The sequence below is a fragment of the Ruditapes philippinarum genome, unplaced genomic scaffold (assembly GCF_026571515.1).
Source record: "Ruditapes philippinarum isolate M1 unplaced genomic scaffold, ASM2657151v2 ctg211_1_1_1_1, whole genome shotgun sequence".
Taxonomy (NCBI): domain Eukaryota; kingdom Metazoa; phylum Mollusca; class Bivalvia; order Venerida; family Veneridae; genus Ruditapes; species Ruditapes philippinarum.
This window is the reverse complement of record NW_026852000.1, coordinates 733,905-750,966: the sequence shown is the minus strand read 5'-3', so window position 1 is coordinate 750,966 and position 17,062 is coordinate 733,905. Positions and strand designations below refer to the sequence as shown.

General features: G+C 34.1%; 1 protein-coding gene across 1 annotated transcript; it reads left to right on the top strand.

Moving 5' to 3' along the window:
• The first annotated feature begins 883 nt into the window (after positions 1 to 883).
• Positions 884 to 16,678, top strand: LOC132745927 (1-acyl-sn-glycerol-3-phosphate acyltransferase alpha-like). Its single transcript, XM_060734946.1, has 6 exons — positions 884 to 1,119; positions 7,477 to 7,610; positions 10,468 to 10,643; positions 14,189 to 14,284; positions 14,570 to 14,642; positions 16,435 to 16,678. The coding sequence occupies exons 1-6, from the start codon at positions 935 to 937 to the stop codon at positions 16,605 to 16,607; spliced, it is 837 nt and encodes a 278-aa protein (XP_060590929.1). The 5' UTR covers positions 884 to 934; the 3' UTR covers positions 16,608 to 16,678.
• Positions 16,679 to 17,062: the final 384 nt, after the last annotated feature.

The window sequence follows — 17,062 nt, the reverse complement described above, 5'->3', positions numbered from 1 at the left end:
CCAGTTCAAATTAACGTGTATATTCACTTTCAGTACAGTCAGCTAGGGTATTTCAAATAAACCTTGGTACAGTGAAACTGTATATTGGTTTACAGAACGACCGGTTAAAATAAAGCCTTACCATTAGTAGACTTGTCCATCTTTCAATCTGTGAAAAATCAGTCACCATTTAAAAAAGTGTTTTAAAGAAAAAAAATCAAAATAAGTACTGACTAAATAGCGAACAGAGCATACAATGATCAGGCGGTACGGATGTTTAGCCGATCTTGGTCTGCATTAGTCATGGCCCAGCAGAACAGATACATATAATGCATTTTAAAGCTGCATGCCTCCAGATGAGCGAAAATATTTCAATAAAATCAAACTTGAGAAAAATGTACTAAGATATTAGGAAAAGTAAAACTATTCAAGATTCAAGTAATAATTTACATGTTATGTGCGATTATTGACTTGAGATTTTAGTATTTACACAGATTTATATTACATCCGTGGTATTTATAACTATATTTCTACTGCGTTACTAACGCAGTAAGGGCTATTTTTGCATATTTTGTCCTCTTTTTAGTAATTTACGTGGGTTGTAAAGTGCCATTGATAATGTTTAAATTGCTTCTTTTTGGTTATTTCACTAAATAATTCTCTAAAACACATTTTCAAAATTTTCATAAAAAAAGACATGAATCTGGAGGCGTGCTGCTTTAAACGCAATAACTCATTGCACGGATTTTGATGATTTTTTAAAATTTATAACACAGTTAAATGGATTTAACTTTAAAAGAGCGATATCTGTTTGAAAGTTAGACAAATCTATTCACCGTGTTGGTAGCATCAGAACTATTCAGTACCATTTGTAACATCTTGATCAAGTGGGCGATTGCAACCGTTAATATTAAGAAGCGTCCGTTTACCCAGATGAAAAAGGACTTTGGCCAACATGGCTCTTGAATTATTTCACTGGTTTATTATAGGTTTTCTCCTTGTTTTGCCGATTTTATACGAATTGAGCGGAACTTTTAGATACCACGCTAAATTTGCGTTGTACTATGCATGTATTTTCGGGATAGCGACGGTGGTATGCACCTATGCCTGGCTTCGACCTGGTGATGTCAACAACCATTGGTATAATTTCCGTTAACAGTTTACAAATACTGCGTAAATGAACAAAAATGTCTTTGAAGCAGTACTAATGTGTTTATCTTAGATTTATTCAAAATAATATTTTGATATAATTATTTTTAATGCAAACTTCAAGAAGTTGATCATTAAAAAATGTTTTCATATCATTAAGTTAATATGAATAAGGCAAAGCCTCAAAGTGAGCTCTTTGACAGAAGTTATAGTACATTATAATTTAACACATTTTATGTTTTCAATACAATTGGAATTGGTGGGCTGAACAATTCACTCAACACCATATTTTCCATTTTAAAACTGCCATTCGGTATTTAATTCACTGTTTCAGTTTATTCTGGTTCCCTGTCCTTTTAAGTATAATGGTTCCAATAGAAGTGCGCAGAAGACCAGTCTACGCATCTGTTTTCAATCAGAATTCCTCGGCTTTTATCGTTGTCTTGTAATTCAAAAAGTTACGATGTGTCAATTTCCCATAATTTTGCAGTACTTCCAGGGAAAATGTTCGTTATCGTAAACCATTACTATCATTATCTAACAAGTACTCGTGTTACTGTAAAGTTCGCTTTACGAGGGCTATAAATTGAAAGTGGCTAGCCGTAAAAGTCCAAAATGCATATGCTATTTTATGTCTTTAAACGAGGATTTTAACATACATGCCATAACGTCCCGGATGCCCGGGACAGTCCCGGAAATAAGGTGTCTGTCCCGCAGGTGTCCCGGAGATGATTTATGTCCCGGTAAAAAGAAAATCTAAAATAATCTACTTTGATGCAAGAAATTTTACATTTTTATATAATTTTATTGTCAAGTTTATTAACTAGTCTAGAACGCTAATAACGTACGATAATCCCCTAACAGCAAACGCTAATAACAAACGATAATCCCCTAACAGCATTGCGATGGTGACACTAATCCTTTGATTGGTATATCTACGTGCCCCTTCCAACAAACAATTATCGGCAATATTTTGATCAATTAAAAGATTAATTGTTTGCCCCATGTGGCTTCCTGAGCGAAGGTGTCATACACTGTAATTAACAACTGGCCAGTATGAATTTAATCCGCCTGCAGGCAATTAGTGATCAAACACCATGAAAATTACCGCTAAATTTGAGGTGATAAAATCTACAAGATTCAGGGAATGTTTCAGGTAAACAACATGGCTAATTGTCATTACTTAACATAGTTTTATTCTATTCTGTGACTGATTGAATTAACAATGCCTAAATACTTAAAAAAGATAGAAAAACTGTTAATAATTATTGACATTCTGTTTTTTGTTTATGGTGTCATTAAATTTGCAAGTTGTAAATACCGGTAATACAGTACAGGTTGTATGCCACTATGTAAATTTCAAAAAAGAAACTTTTGCTGATCAATGCCCCTCCTCCAAATGAAAAGTGTCCCAGAAATGAGTGTAAAAATTATGGCATGTATGATTTTAACCAAGAAACAGCAATCAGGGCCAAAACACCATTTTTGGGGAAGGGGCCTCAGCCTTTTTCTTGGGGAAAATATGCATGATTTTGGCATACTTTGGGAAAAGGGGTCTCAAAATTAACACAAACTTTTAACAAGGTCTTCAAAATAGAAAAGCAAAAAAACACTGGGAAATACAAATAAGGCAGTAAAAGACCTTAATTCAACACCATTATTTAACTTTATTCTTAATTCTATGGGAAATGTCAAAAGACTGGGGAATTTTGAGGACCAAACTGGGGGAAAAAAGAGGCTAGTTTGGTTGGGGAAGCAGCCTATATTCGGCCTCTACAAAGAAGGGCTTTTTGGCCCTGGCAATTGTCTTTGTGTGTTTACTTTTTAGAGATTAATCGCCATGTTGTTTTTAAAAAAAAGAAAGTACGAATATTGATTTTAGTCATCACCAGATGGCAAGAAAAAAAGAGTGTTTAGTTGATTAACATCAATTGAAATCGTTTACATAATTATTATTATAACGTTTTTTTTGTTTCAATAAATTTAATTTTCAACAAAAAAAAAGCGCAAAAAATAATTGTTGTTTTGCTCAGATAATTGCGTCAATTACTAACAGTAGAAGTTTGTCCATCATTTAGGAAAGTTTGCATGTTCTGTTAAAGGCATTCAAAAATTCTATTGTCAATCCCTGTATAGGCTTTAATTTAGGCTAATTGATGATGCTTTTATGTTCAATATTTATTACAGATATACATATATTTAGCTCTATGATCGATATTTATCTATTTAAAAATACAATTATACATCTAAACACACAATGCCAGGGTTCAAGTGAGAATGCGTTTATTCTTGAAATCGACGATAACAAGCTACTTTAGCCATTATGATTATTTATTCCATGTGCTTAATTTTTATGATTAAAAATAATTCTTTCATACAAATAAAACAACAAATCAAAAGCATAAAAAACAATGACGTTCTAACTTAAACTATTTATTATTAAATCATAAATAACTTTGCCTACACATACACGATATATAATGTACTTCTTATCATGTGTCATGTAACTTTGACACTTTTATCATGATAACATTTTCCTTCCTTTTCTTTTGTTAGCTCACCTGAGCTTACTCATGGTGAGCTTTTAGGATATTTGAAATTCAATGTCTGTCGTCTGTCCAGATTTGTTCGTTAACACTCTAGTTGTCACATTTTTGACTCAATTGTCATCAAACATGGCCAGGATGCTTGTCTGGGTAATTGCTCGGATGAGTTTAAACATGGGTCATCTCTGATGAAAAACTAGGTCACAGGAGCTAAATGTAGAAAAATCTTGTTAACACTGTAGTGGCTACTGTTTTGATCCAAATATCCTGGAAATTGGTATGAAAGATTGTTTTTTATGATTTCTAAGTCAAATTTGAATATTAGTCGCTTTGGGTCAAAAACTAGGTCACACTGCTCAAATATGGGAAAACCTTGTTAACACTCTAGTGGACACATTTTTGACTCAACTGTCATGAAACCTGGTCAGGATGCTTTTGTAGGTAATTGCTCGGATGAGTTTGATGGGTCAGGTGAGCGATCTAGGGCCATCTTGGCCCTCTTGTTTACAAAATGGCGGAGAATCTTTATTAAAGTAAACATTTAAGGACAAATGAGGTTTTTTTGTTAAAATCCCGTTCAAAGATCAACAAAATATAAATTATGCAATTTGGTTCATAATTTTGAAATGTGTCGGCATAAGCGTATGTGATCGGGTAGGTAGAACTTTTACTAAAATACGACCATACAGTAGCCACTCTCGTAAAATTTCGATACCAATAAATTTAAACAAAGGAAAATTGATAGAGCAACTAAATTTATTATCTTGGTTAATGTGAAATTTCTAATTTTATATATAGCTTTAAAAACTATAAGTTAATATTCTTATATAACATTATTATATCTTATTAACAAACACATTAACATTATAGTCTGATTTTATTGACCTGTCAATTTTGAATACATTATAGCACTCATTTTAATATTCGATTTCACTTCGGTTCTGTCCGTGTAGTTTACGAGAATTAATATGGAGTAAAAAATTAATGTTTTGAAAAGTCACACCAGCTCAATGCATAGGCCTTGTCAAATCCCGATAGCACAGACGGTAGAGTGATTGTCTAATATACTGGGGGTCTGTAGTTCGATCCCTACTTTTTCCGTTGTTTTAAGGCCTACTCTTTTTTTTAGCTCACCTGTCACAAAGTGACAGGGTGAGCTTTTTGTGATCACTTTTCGTCCGGCGTCCGTCCGTCTGTCGTCCGGCGTCCGTCCGTAAACTTTGGTTTAAATGACATCTCCTCATAAACCACTGAGCCAATTTCATCCAAACTTCACAGGAATGTTCCTTTGGTGGTCACCTTTAAAAATTGTTCAAAGCAATTTAATTCCATGCAGAACTCTGGTTGCCATGGCAACCAAAAGAAAAAATCTTTAAATATCTTCTTTTAAACAACCCTAAGAGCTAGAGCTTAGATATTTGGCATGAAACATCTTCTAGTGAGTGTCTACCAAGTTTGTGTTCAAATAAAAGCCCTGGGTCAAAAATGGCCCGCCCCAGGGGGTCATTGATTTTCCCTCTATTGCATATAGTAAAAACTTAAAAAAATCTTCTTTTAAAGAACCCAAAGAGCTAGAGCTAAGAATATTTGGCATGAAACATCTTCTAGTGAGTGTCTACCAAGTTTGTTCAAATAAAAGCCCTGGGGTCAAAATTGGCCCCGCCAGGGGTCATTGATTTTCCCTATATGCATATAGTAAAAACTTAAAAATCTTCTTTTAAAGAACCGTAAGAGCTATAATAATAATAATAATAATAATAATAATAATATCTTTATTAAAAGAAGGTTACACATTAAGAACATACAATAACAATCATATATATCTTATTTCCAATGTGGCCTTCTGAAAATAGAAAACAACAACAACAACAACAAGGACATGCATAGGTAGAAAATTGAATGTATAATATGTAATATTTAGAAATATTACAATCATATACTTTCGACAGACACTCAAATAGAGCTTAAGATATATTAAGCATGAACATCTTCTAGTGAATGTCTACCAAGTTTGTTCAAATAAAAGCTCTGGGTCAAATTGGCCCCGCCCCCAGGGGGTCATTGATTTCCCCTATATGCATATAGTAATAATTAAAAAATCTTCTTTTTAAAGAACCCAAAGAGCTAGAGCTAAGATATTAAGCATGAAACATCTTCTAGTGAGTGTCTACCAAGTTTGTCAAATTAAAGCCCTGGGTCAAATTGGCCCCCCCCGGGGGGTCATTGATTTTCCCTATATGCATATACTAAAATCTTAAAAAAATCTTCTTTTTAAAGAACCATAAGAGCTAGAGCTTAGATATTTGGCATGAAACATCTTCTAGTGAATGTCTACCAAGTTTGTTCAAATAAAAGCCCTGGGGTCAAAATTGATCCCGCCCCAGGGGGTCATAGATTTTCCCTATATGCATATAGTAAAAACTTAAAAAATCTTCTTTTAAAGAACCAAAGAGCTAGAGCTAAGATATTTTAGCATGAACATCTTCTAATAGGTGTCTACCAAGTTTTGTTCAAATTAAAGCCTGGGGTCAAAATTGGCCCCGCCCCAGGGGGTCATTGATTTTCCTATATGCATATAAGTAAAAACTTAAAAAATTCTTCTTTTAAAGAACTCAAAGAGCTAGAAGCTAAGATATTTAGCATGAAACATGTTTCTAATGGGTGTCTACCAAGTATGTTCAAATAAAAGCCCTGGGGTCAAAACTGGCCCCACCCCGGGGGGGGGGTCATTGATTTTCCTTATATGTGTATAGCAAAGACTTAAAAATCTTCTTTGAAAAACTCAAATAGCTAGAGTTTAGATATTAAGCATGAAACATCTTTAAGTAAATATCTACAAAGTTTGTTCAAATAAAAGCCCGGGGTCAAAACTGGCCCTGCCCCAGGGGTGTCATTTTTTTAACTATATGTGTATGGTAAAAAACTTTAAAAATCTTCTTTTAAAAAACCCAATGAGCTAGAACTTAGATGTTTAGCATGAAACATCTTCTTATGGTTTCAAATAAAAGCCCTTGGGTAAAAATTGGCCGGGGGGTGGGGGGGGGGCTATATACAGATGAGCGACTTCAGGGCCATCATGGCCCTCTTGTTTATTTTTGCAGTATATTTTCATGAAAATGGCAGAGTGCTTCCAATATTGTCTACACATATATGAATCAACTAAGAAATATTGTCTCAATTTGTATTGTGTTTAACACCATTGAAACGACATTTTCTAATTTTAATCCGAATTCATTATAAATTTTAATTATGAAAGCATGTTATTTAAAAGGAGTTTAATTGCTAAACATATTAAATCAAAACGAACAACATAACAAGCAATTAAAGTTCCGATAATGTTGAAAATAGTTATAAGAAGAAGAAAAAAAACCAAAAAACATTGGAGGTACGCGGTCTCGATCTCACAACACGTAGGACACTTAGAAATCATTAACCTGTAGCTTACCCTATTTCGCTATACCACTCAGTATAATTGCTCCATAGGCACAAATTATATTTAATCAAATCTCACTGAGTACATCTCACGGAAATTACCGAAAATCTTTCGAAGATTAATATATTGTGTGCATTGACCGTTTAATTAGTATGGAATTGACAGGTTAATAAAACCAAACAATATATTGTATGCTAATTAAATACTATGCATCAAAGGGAATAAAATAAATATTTAAGCATAATCTGCATATACATTTTTACAGACATGAAATTATATACTATATATGAGTTGAGAGACTGAGTGCCAAACTTCATTTGAGGTCACATTATATCATTATATGCCTCTAAGAATTTAATTGTTTTGTAGGTTCATTTTATGGGCGATGAATCATGTGAAGAATTTATTTGGTATAGAGGTGGAGATTAGGGGAGAAGAAAACCTGAAGTCGGAGAAACCATTTATACTAGTTATCAATCACCAGAGCTCCCTTGATTGTATTGGTATTTACATGTTTGTTTTTACCTTGTTTTGTGTTAACACAATCATGTCATTTAAATTGGGAAATTTTAGCATTGTACACTTCAATATATTTGGGAAAAGTTTTACAAACTTGACTTTTAAAAAGATTCAATTCTTTTCAGCTTTCAATGCAAATATCATAAAAAGCCATATATGCCTAAAAGTTTAGTTTGGTAAGGAAAAGGTTTTTGTATACATGTATTTAGATTTAAATTGGGAAGTTTTAAAAGTTTTGAATGCCTCTAGGAACCACTGACATGATATTATATTAAAAAAAAAATTTATTCAGCCCCTTAAAGTAAGAATTTGATTCTAGCATATATTTACAGATTTGTCAGTTCTTTTATCATTCTATATTGTCTTCAAATTCATGGCCTTGAAATGAACAGTTGATGGAATGATCATATGTTATTGACCTGTTTACCAAATTCTTGAGTACTGACTGCGCTATAGGTTTACTGGGTCATATTAGAAAGCAAACTCAGTGCAGTTTATTTCACCTTCCAATATCATTACTATATGCTACAGAGTCAAGCTTTTACTTAACAGCGAACATTGCTGGGTAGGTAATGAGGGTAGGTCACTCTCTCCTAATAGCAGGGGGTGTCCGTGGCCGAGTGGTTAAGGTCGTTGACTTCAAACCACTTGCCCCTCACCGCTGTGGGTTCGAATCCCTACAGGGACTTAGGATTCTTTCATGTGAGGAAGCTATCCAGCTAGCTTACGGAACGTCGGTGGTTCTACTCAGGTGCCCGTTCGTGCCTGAAATAATGCACGAAAGGGCACCTGAGGTCTTCCTCCACCAGTAAAGCTGGAACGTCGCGATATGACCTATACTGTGTCGATGTGACGTAAAACCCAAAACAAATAAACCTACTGGCACCTGATACAAGGATTTTTTCATGTGGGAGACTCATTATCTAGCTAGCTTCCGGAAGGTTGGTGGTTCTGCTCTAAATAATAATGCACAGATACCTGCTGTCTTCCTCCAACAGTTAAGCTGTGAAAGCTGTTGAAAGTGTGTGATTCAATACTAGGCTTCTACTTTACATAATTAACTATATTCCATCACTTGATAAAGGAACCATTGATCTCCTTTTACCATACATATATGTTTTATTTCAAAGTTGTATTTCAAAGTGATCGATAATTTAATTAAATGATTCCTGATTTACTGCTCAGGAATGTTTGCAATATGGCCCCATAGAGGATGTGCTCTTATGAAGAAAAATCTGCAATATGCAGGGCCATTCGGTCTTGCCGCCGCTCTATGTGGTTCCGTGTTTATAGACCGACTGAACCATGAAAAGGCCCCTTGTCTACAAATGCAAACAACGCCAAAAGGTTATTACAGATAGGAATTGTAAGTGGGTCGCCGGGCATGGTTTTAATGTATTGCAAGTTGTATAGACCTTTATGTATCTATTAAACTTGATTGCATCTAACCTGTAGTTGCATTCAGATTTTGCTAAACTTTCACCAGACAATTTGCTAGGTGGCCAGACCCTTTCTTCATTAAAACAGGTTATTTGTTTTTTTTATGGTGTTTTTTTTGGTGGTTTTAACAATCAAATGATCACAGCAAAAGAGAACCCATTTGAATAAGATGGATGATTTTTTTATAATATAAGACAAGGTTTACTAAGTTTTTTTTTTTTGTCTTTATTATTCTTTTACAAAAAGTATCTAAAATTGGGAAATTATTTTATTCAAATTGTCTTTTGCCAGGTTTGACATTATGGCCATGTTGGTGGTACGCCATTAAATTTAGAAACTCCTGCCAAATGTTTATTTACCCTCATTATAATTTCACTAAATGTCCCTCCTCAAGTGTGAATCATTTTCTATTTTGATTATAAAGTTTTGCAATATACAATAAGACAGAATCTTAACAACAATAGTAAGAAGACAAATCCTATAGAAATAATAAGTTAATGAAACCCGGCTACATTTGTAAGGAAATTCACTATATTACTCAGGTTCCTACTTGTACCTGAAATAATGAACAGAGGGCAGTGTTTTTTTCTCACTTACTTGGGAAGAGGCCTTAGCCTCTCGATTTTGGGAAAAATTATTGCTACAATTGCTTATTTGGGAAATAAAAAGCCGGTATATGTTCAAATTTTTTGGAACAACTGCAGAGGCCTTTTATAGGAGTCTGTTATTTAATAAGGAAAATCACTGGAGGGGGAACTTTAAGGTAATTAAGCTAATTAAATGTCATGCTGTCAAGTGACCTTAACAATGTCAGACGTCACTGTGTCTTAATGCCCATTAAAACACACACAAAATAAGAAACTAAATACTAAAATAGTTAATAAAAAAAAATTGCCAGCAGAATATGGTCTTTTTCAGTGTTTGCTGTTAAGATTCTGTTAATTTGTTACCTTGGAAACCTTTTTTGATCTAATTTATTAAATCATAATATGTTTTATTTCCAAAACTATATAATTATTTGAGTGTCTAAAGGTCTATTTGAAAGTACAGTTATGGTTTTTTTCCTCTCCTTTTGGTAGCAGATTGGGATCTGTTCACTATGGGAATTTTTAATATTTGTTAGCTACATGTAAGGAGACTGCAGTCAACAGGTTTTATAGTACTGCTAGACCTGTCACACAAGGTCAAAATACAAGCGACATATAAAGTTATGGAAGTCAAAACTAAATATTTGTCAGTTGGTAAATATGTGTTTGGACCAAAGGTAAATAATAATTGACAATGTTTGGGAAAAGCTTAGATTTGAAAAGATTTCCAAGGTACTTTGAATTATTTGAATTAGCTTGTTCCTTTTAGTTACGCTAATAATTTTGCATGCCAACTTTCTATATTCTCTGTAAGGTATGACACAGATTTGGCCCAAAAGATGCTGCTGCTTAGTAAAGAATGAGCTAAAATACGCAGGGCCGTTTGGACTAGCTGCTCTATTATGTGGAACCGTGTTTATAAATCGTTTGAACAAGGAAAAAGCTCTGGACACTATGAATAAAACTGTTGGTGATATTTTAGAGAGAAATGTAAGTTACAACAATATATTGTATACATTGAGCATTTTCGGCAGCATATATTTGTACGTAAGACAATGCCGCACTGATGGCGTGAAATTAAAAATCATTTGTCCAGATCAGTGCTGTCACGACTGTGGAAAATATTGCTTTAGCTACTTGTATTGTACAGTCTGACTAAAGTTTAGATCTACATATTTATTTCCTGTAGATCTGATGACCACAGTATATGTTTTGCCTTCTTTATATGTCTTATTTCCAGAGAAAGCTATTTTTAGCCATGCAATCAAACTGGTTTTTACATAGGCATTAGAAGAATTAATATCAAAAAACCGTTATCTGTGGAAGTTAAACAAATCCTCATGTTAAATGGCTTATTTATCCGCTACACTGGACGTTCAGATTAAAAATGTTTTTTTAAGAAATGAATAATTTTAAATAACTTATATTGTATGATATATTGACAATGCTTGTACTGAAATACTGTAAATATTCAGTTAAACTTCCTGCTTATTTTAGTTCATATATTCACACACATATATATATACCAATGTACATGTATATATGATATAGTTGTTGTCGTTGTCGGCGTCTTTGTCGGAGTCTCCTGAAGCTTGTCCGGAGCATAAGTCAGTCATTATAAGTCGGATTGACTTCAAACTTGGTATGCATGCTTCTTATAATGACTCGAAGTGCAGTGCACAAGAACCGGTACTCTGCACTTCTTATTTTTTGAGTTATTGCCCTTTGTTTATTTTCATACTTTATTTTTGTCCAGGCCATTTCTCCTAAAGTATTAAAGCTATAGACCTGAAACCTAATAGGATGATAGATCTCATTAAGAAGAAGTGCAGTGCCCAAGAACTGGTACTCTGCATTTCATATTTTTTGAGTTATTGCCCTTTGTTAATTTTCATACTTTATTTTTGTCCAGGCCATTTCTCATAAATTATAAAAGCTTTAGACTTGAAACTTAATAGGATGATAGATCTTATTGATAAGAAGTGCAGTGCCCAAGAACTGGTACTCTGCATTTCTTATTTTTAGAGTTATTGCCCTTTGTTGTGTCGCCTCTACGGAGTAGTGGCGACATATAGGGATCACTTCTCCGTCGTCCGTCTGTCCGTCCGTCCGTCACAAAACTTGTCCGGATTACTGCTCATAAACTACTGGTGCAATTTCATCCAAACTTTACAGGAATGATCAGTACCAAGTCTAGTTGTGCATATTGTCAGCATTTTCTGGTTCAATGATTTTTGTCAGAGTTATGGCCCTTTAATAATTTTTAATTTTAAAGTTTGTCCGGACTACTTCTCTTATACCACTTATGCAATTTCAATGAAACTTTACAGGATTGATCTGTAGCTCAAGTCCTTGCGCATATTGCACGGGTTTTCCGGTTGAATGATTTTTGGCCGAGTTATGGCCCTTTGACAAAAAGGTGTTTTTTTCTGTGTGTTGCCAGATACACAAAAGCTTGTCCAGACTACTCCTCATAAACTACTGGTGCAATTTCATCCAAACTTTACAGGAATGATCAGTACCAAGTCTAGTTGTGCATATTGTCAGCATTTTCCGGTTCAATGATTTTTGTCAGAGTTATGGCCCTTTAATAATTTTTAATTTTAAAGTTTGTCCGGACTACTTCTCATATACCACTAATGCAATTTCAATGAAACTTTACAGGATTGATCTGTAGCTCAAGCTTTGCGCATATTGCACGGGTTTTCCGGTTGAATGATTTTTGGCCGAGTTATGGCCCTTTGATAAAAAGGTGTTTTTTTCTTTGTGTTGCCAGATACACAAAAGCTTGTCCGGACTACTCCTCATAAACTACTGGTGCAATTTTATCCAAACTTTACAGGAATGATCAGTACCAAGTCTAGTTGTGCACTGTCTGTCTGTCTGTCCGTCTGTCACAAAATTTGTCCAAACATGAAATTGGCCATCATGAGGCGACACATGTGATTACTGATCGCTCTTGTTAATTTTCATACTTTATTTTTGTCCAGGCCATTTCTCATAAATTATAAAAGCTTTAGACTTGAAACTTAATAGGATGATAGATCTTATTGATAAGAAGTGCAGTGCACAGAAACTGCTGATCTGCATTTCTTATTTTTTGAGTTATTGCCCTTTGTTGATTTTCAAATTTCATTTTTGTCCTGGCCATTTCTCTTAAACTATATTGTTCACAAGACGACACATCCGACTCGCGGAGTTCTAATTTATATAGCATTCTGTATTTATATAGAATTTTTTTACTACATTTTGCATGAGGAGCTTGGTTATTTTTTTCTCCATAAATTCAAGAATTTTTGATAAAAGTAGAAAACCAAGAGAAGTTAACTGTTATTAAGCTTTATTCTGCTGAAATAATAAACCTTTGCCACCAGTATAGAGCCAGGCCAGCCTGCACATACAGTACACTATACCAGTACATGCAGTCTAGGCTCTATACTGTTTGTGGGTGTATTTTTGTAAAATTTTTGTTTTTTAATGAATCCCCTTTAAAATTTAAATGGAAAATTCTAGGATTTGCAGTTGGGCAAGTTGATTAGACAAATTCAGCAAGTCAAGGGTAAAAAATCATTTACAGTTTCATAGTGGCTTAAAATATGTAGCCTTTGGTAAAGTAAAGTAAATGATAAAATTTCTACAAGTATGTTATTGTATAAATGATCTTTATTCAAGTTACATGTAGTGTTATTTGTGGCTGAGGGATTACCTTTAAGGGTTGAGGCATCAAAATTGCAGCCACCATTCATCCCTCCGTGATCGTAAGAGGCGAATAAATTGGTTTGAATAACAGAAGTCTATGCATCTATTAGCTCCAGCAGGTAAGATGGTTTTGACCCCTGGTGTTGCTTTAAGTTTGTAACACCTAAGGTTAGCCAAAATCATCTTTCCTGTTTTTGCGTCATATGACCTAAATTATGTTGGTGCACCCTAAAACCAAAAAAAAAAGTTTTGTGAATGATTGTGCATGTATAGTTAGCAAATTTATTAATTATTCTTTTGAACCAGTGACGTAATGGTGATATAAGGCCATAATAGCCATCTGGCCTGTTTCACAAGTGATTGAGTATAAAAGTGTTAGTTAGTTGAAGTGCATTCTTGTTGTTATATGAAAGCTTATTAAATAGAGACGAATAGAGAATAATAGGTTGGTACTGTGGATGGAGAAAGTTTATCTGGCGAGGCGGAGGAATTTATTGGGTGAGCCGAAAAATACACGGCACCTTTTTACCGGGCCGAAATTGATACAAGTGGCAGGATAACATATTTTATACTACAGATAATTATGATTTGAAAAAATTTAGTTTTAAGATGATTAAATAAGAAAAAGGATATAGCATTGTACAAAATGAACAACCAAACAGTTATTACAGGCAGTAATAGAAAAAGAATTTTCAAGTCTATTTTGACAAATCAATAATTACAAAAACTTTCATGCCATTATCATGGATAAAAAATGGTCATGTTTCGACATTTTTAACATTTTAATAAATAATTTATCAGCGTTGTTATTCTAACAAATCATGGTAATATTTCAGATAAAATTACTGGTATTTCCGGAAGGTACAAGAAATCACGATGGAAGTATGATGCCATTTAAGAAAGGGGCTTTTCATATAGCTGTTCAGGCTCAGGTAGGTTTTTACCAGTTTGTTATTACATCTACATACTTATACTTATATTTACTGCATGTATAAAATGCGGAAAAAATGAACGGACTGAATTATCAAGGAAAGCTGGTTATGTGAATTTACTGCTGAGGTATGACAAAAAATGGGTGAAATTTTTTGTAAAAAACCAAATTAAACAAAAACCAACAGAGAAGGATGAAACGATTATTGTATTTCATGGTATGTATATGTGTATTTCAATGATAATTGTATATGTATCTTATGATAATTATGTATCATCTGTTTCAGATTCCAATTGTGCCCGTTGTATTCTCTTCATTTTCTGAGTTCTACAATAAAAAGGACAAAAAATTTACTACAGGTACTATAAAATTCCTCTTCATTTTCATAAGAGCTGTTAACAATCATAGAAATGTCCTAGGCTTAAATTTTTTTCATTTAACTGTCATAAGAAACAAAAGACCTTGTTATAACATTAACATTTCTTTAAAACTGATGAAAGGTTTGGTCCATATTAAATGATGAACAAGCTGATTTGAAGCAGCATGCCTCCAGATTCATGCTAATTTTCATGAACATTTTAAGTATTTAGAAGTATAATACTATGAAGTGACATTACATTTACATTTTCATTTATTCACCGATCTTGCAGTATTTATCACTATAATTCTACTATGTGACTAAGGCAGTAATGGCTGTTTTTATGCCACCAAAGGGAGGCATAGTAAAATCGCACCATCCGTCTGTCTGTCCGCACAAACATTTTAGGTATATGAGCTAACTAACGGTACACTGGGACAAAAGAGAACAAAGGACTTCATTCCGTAAATAATAGTTAGCTCATAAGGAAACAATAGTAAGCCCACAAGGAAACAAAAGAAAAGAACAATAGAAATAGCTCATAAACCTGAAAAATTGGTACGTCCGTCCATCTGTCTGTCTGCACTACCGAATAGGGATAAGGGGCCATCTACCTGTAAACAGAACAAAAGGGAACAATAGAGTTCACACTAACATTTTGAAGTTCACTTTATCACAATGAGAGTTAACTTTATAGGTACACACATTCGTGTCTGTACTGTAACTTTGTCATGCATAGAAGGATTTAAAAAAAAAATAGGCATAAATGTCTACCATATCAAGATGACATGTCACGACAAATACCCATGTCCCTACCTTCAAGGTTAAGGTCACACCTATAGTTTGAAGGTACTCATTCTCTCGAGAAGAGTTTGAAGAGACACATTCATGTCCGGACTGTAACTTTGTCATGCATGGAAGGATTTTTAAAATAATTTGGCACAAATGACTACCACATCAAGACAATGTGTCGCGGCTAAGGCTCATGTCTCTCCGTCCGTCCATGTGTGTCCCCACTTACTCAACAATCATGTCCAGACTGTAACTTTGTCATGCAGTGAGGGATTTTGAAATAACTTGGCACAAATGTCTATCTCATAACAACATTCTGTCACATCAAGGAACCACGTCCTGTTTTCAAAGGTCAAGGTCACTCTTCTATTTTGAAGGTTGGACTATCACAATTAGAGATTACAGGAACAATAATACAAAAAACAATATTAAGCAATTTGTTACTTTCACTCTCTTTTCATTTCATAATACCTGCATGCTTAAGAAACCTTTAAGGGGGCATTCGTCACTTGGGTGACAGCTCTTGTTTTGCATATTTTTACCTCTTTTTTGGTAATTTACATAGATTATAAGTGTTACTTGCAATATGTAAACAACTTTCTATGTTCACTTCATAATATTTTACTTTTGAATACATTTTCAAAATTTTCACTAAAATTAGCATGAATCTTGAAGTGTGCTGCTTTAATCTTATTTGAGACTTTATGTGTTGATTAATTATAATACCCTGACAATAAATAATCAAACTATATTATTTTGTGGCGGCATGGCCGAGTGGTTAACGCATGAGAGTAGTAATCTAATGATCACTAGCCGCATGCGTTCAAACCCCATCAGGGGCAAGTTGTTGTTTACTTGAGCAAGAAATTTACACTTCTTGCTCAGTACTGGTTGGTTCCAGGAACTGATTCGAAAGTGTGTCCATAACCTTAAAGCTTCTTCACACAATCAAACTCAAAAAAATTCTGTATAAACCAAATATATTATTCTCACTGTTGTAGGGAAATTTATAATCACATGTATGCCGAGTATTAGCACACGTGGAATGACTTCAAACGATGTTACAGATCTCTCGGAGAATGTACGGAAACAAATGCTGGAGACGTTCAATCAGACCTCATTCGAAGCAACACAAAATAAACTAGCCAGTAAAATAACCAATGGCACGAAATAGTTTTCCGCGGCTTACATATGTGTTCTGCGGCTTATATACAATAAATATAGATATAAATTTATATCTAATCATAGCGTACGTTTAAAAGTTGTTCCAAGCAATAATGTTATAAAATGATAAAATTGTGAGCCACATCATGACAAAACCAACATAATGGGTTTGGGACCAGCATGGATCCAGACCAGCCTGATCAGGATCCGTGCTGTTCGCTTACCAAGTCTATTACAAGTAGAGAAACTGATAACGAACAGCATGGATCCTGATCAGACTGCGCGGATGGGCAGGCTGGTCTGGATCCATGCTGGTCGGGGAAAAAACCCCCTTTTTTGTTTTTGGGGTTTTTTTATTGGAAAACCCCGGCTTTAAAAATTTATTTTTTTTCCCTTTCCCCTGTATCTTTTTGTAATTTTTTTGATTTTTTTTGAGCTTAAAAAAAAGGGATTCTTATTGAAAGT

Coding starts and splice junctions, on each gene's coding strand:
- LOC132745927 (XM_060734946.1), top strand. CDS start 935: ATGGCTCTTGAATTATTTCACTGGTTTATTATAGGTTTTCTCCTTGTT. Junction 1,120..7,476: donor GGTGATGTCAACAACCATTG/GTATAATTTCCG, acceptor ATTGTTTTGTAG/GTTCATTTTATGGGCGATGA. Junction 14,643..16,434: donor GGACAAAAAATTTACTACAG/GTACTATAAAAT, acceptor TCACTGTTGTAG/GGAAATTTATAATCACATGT.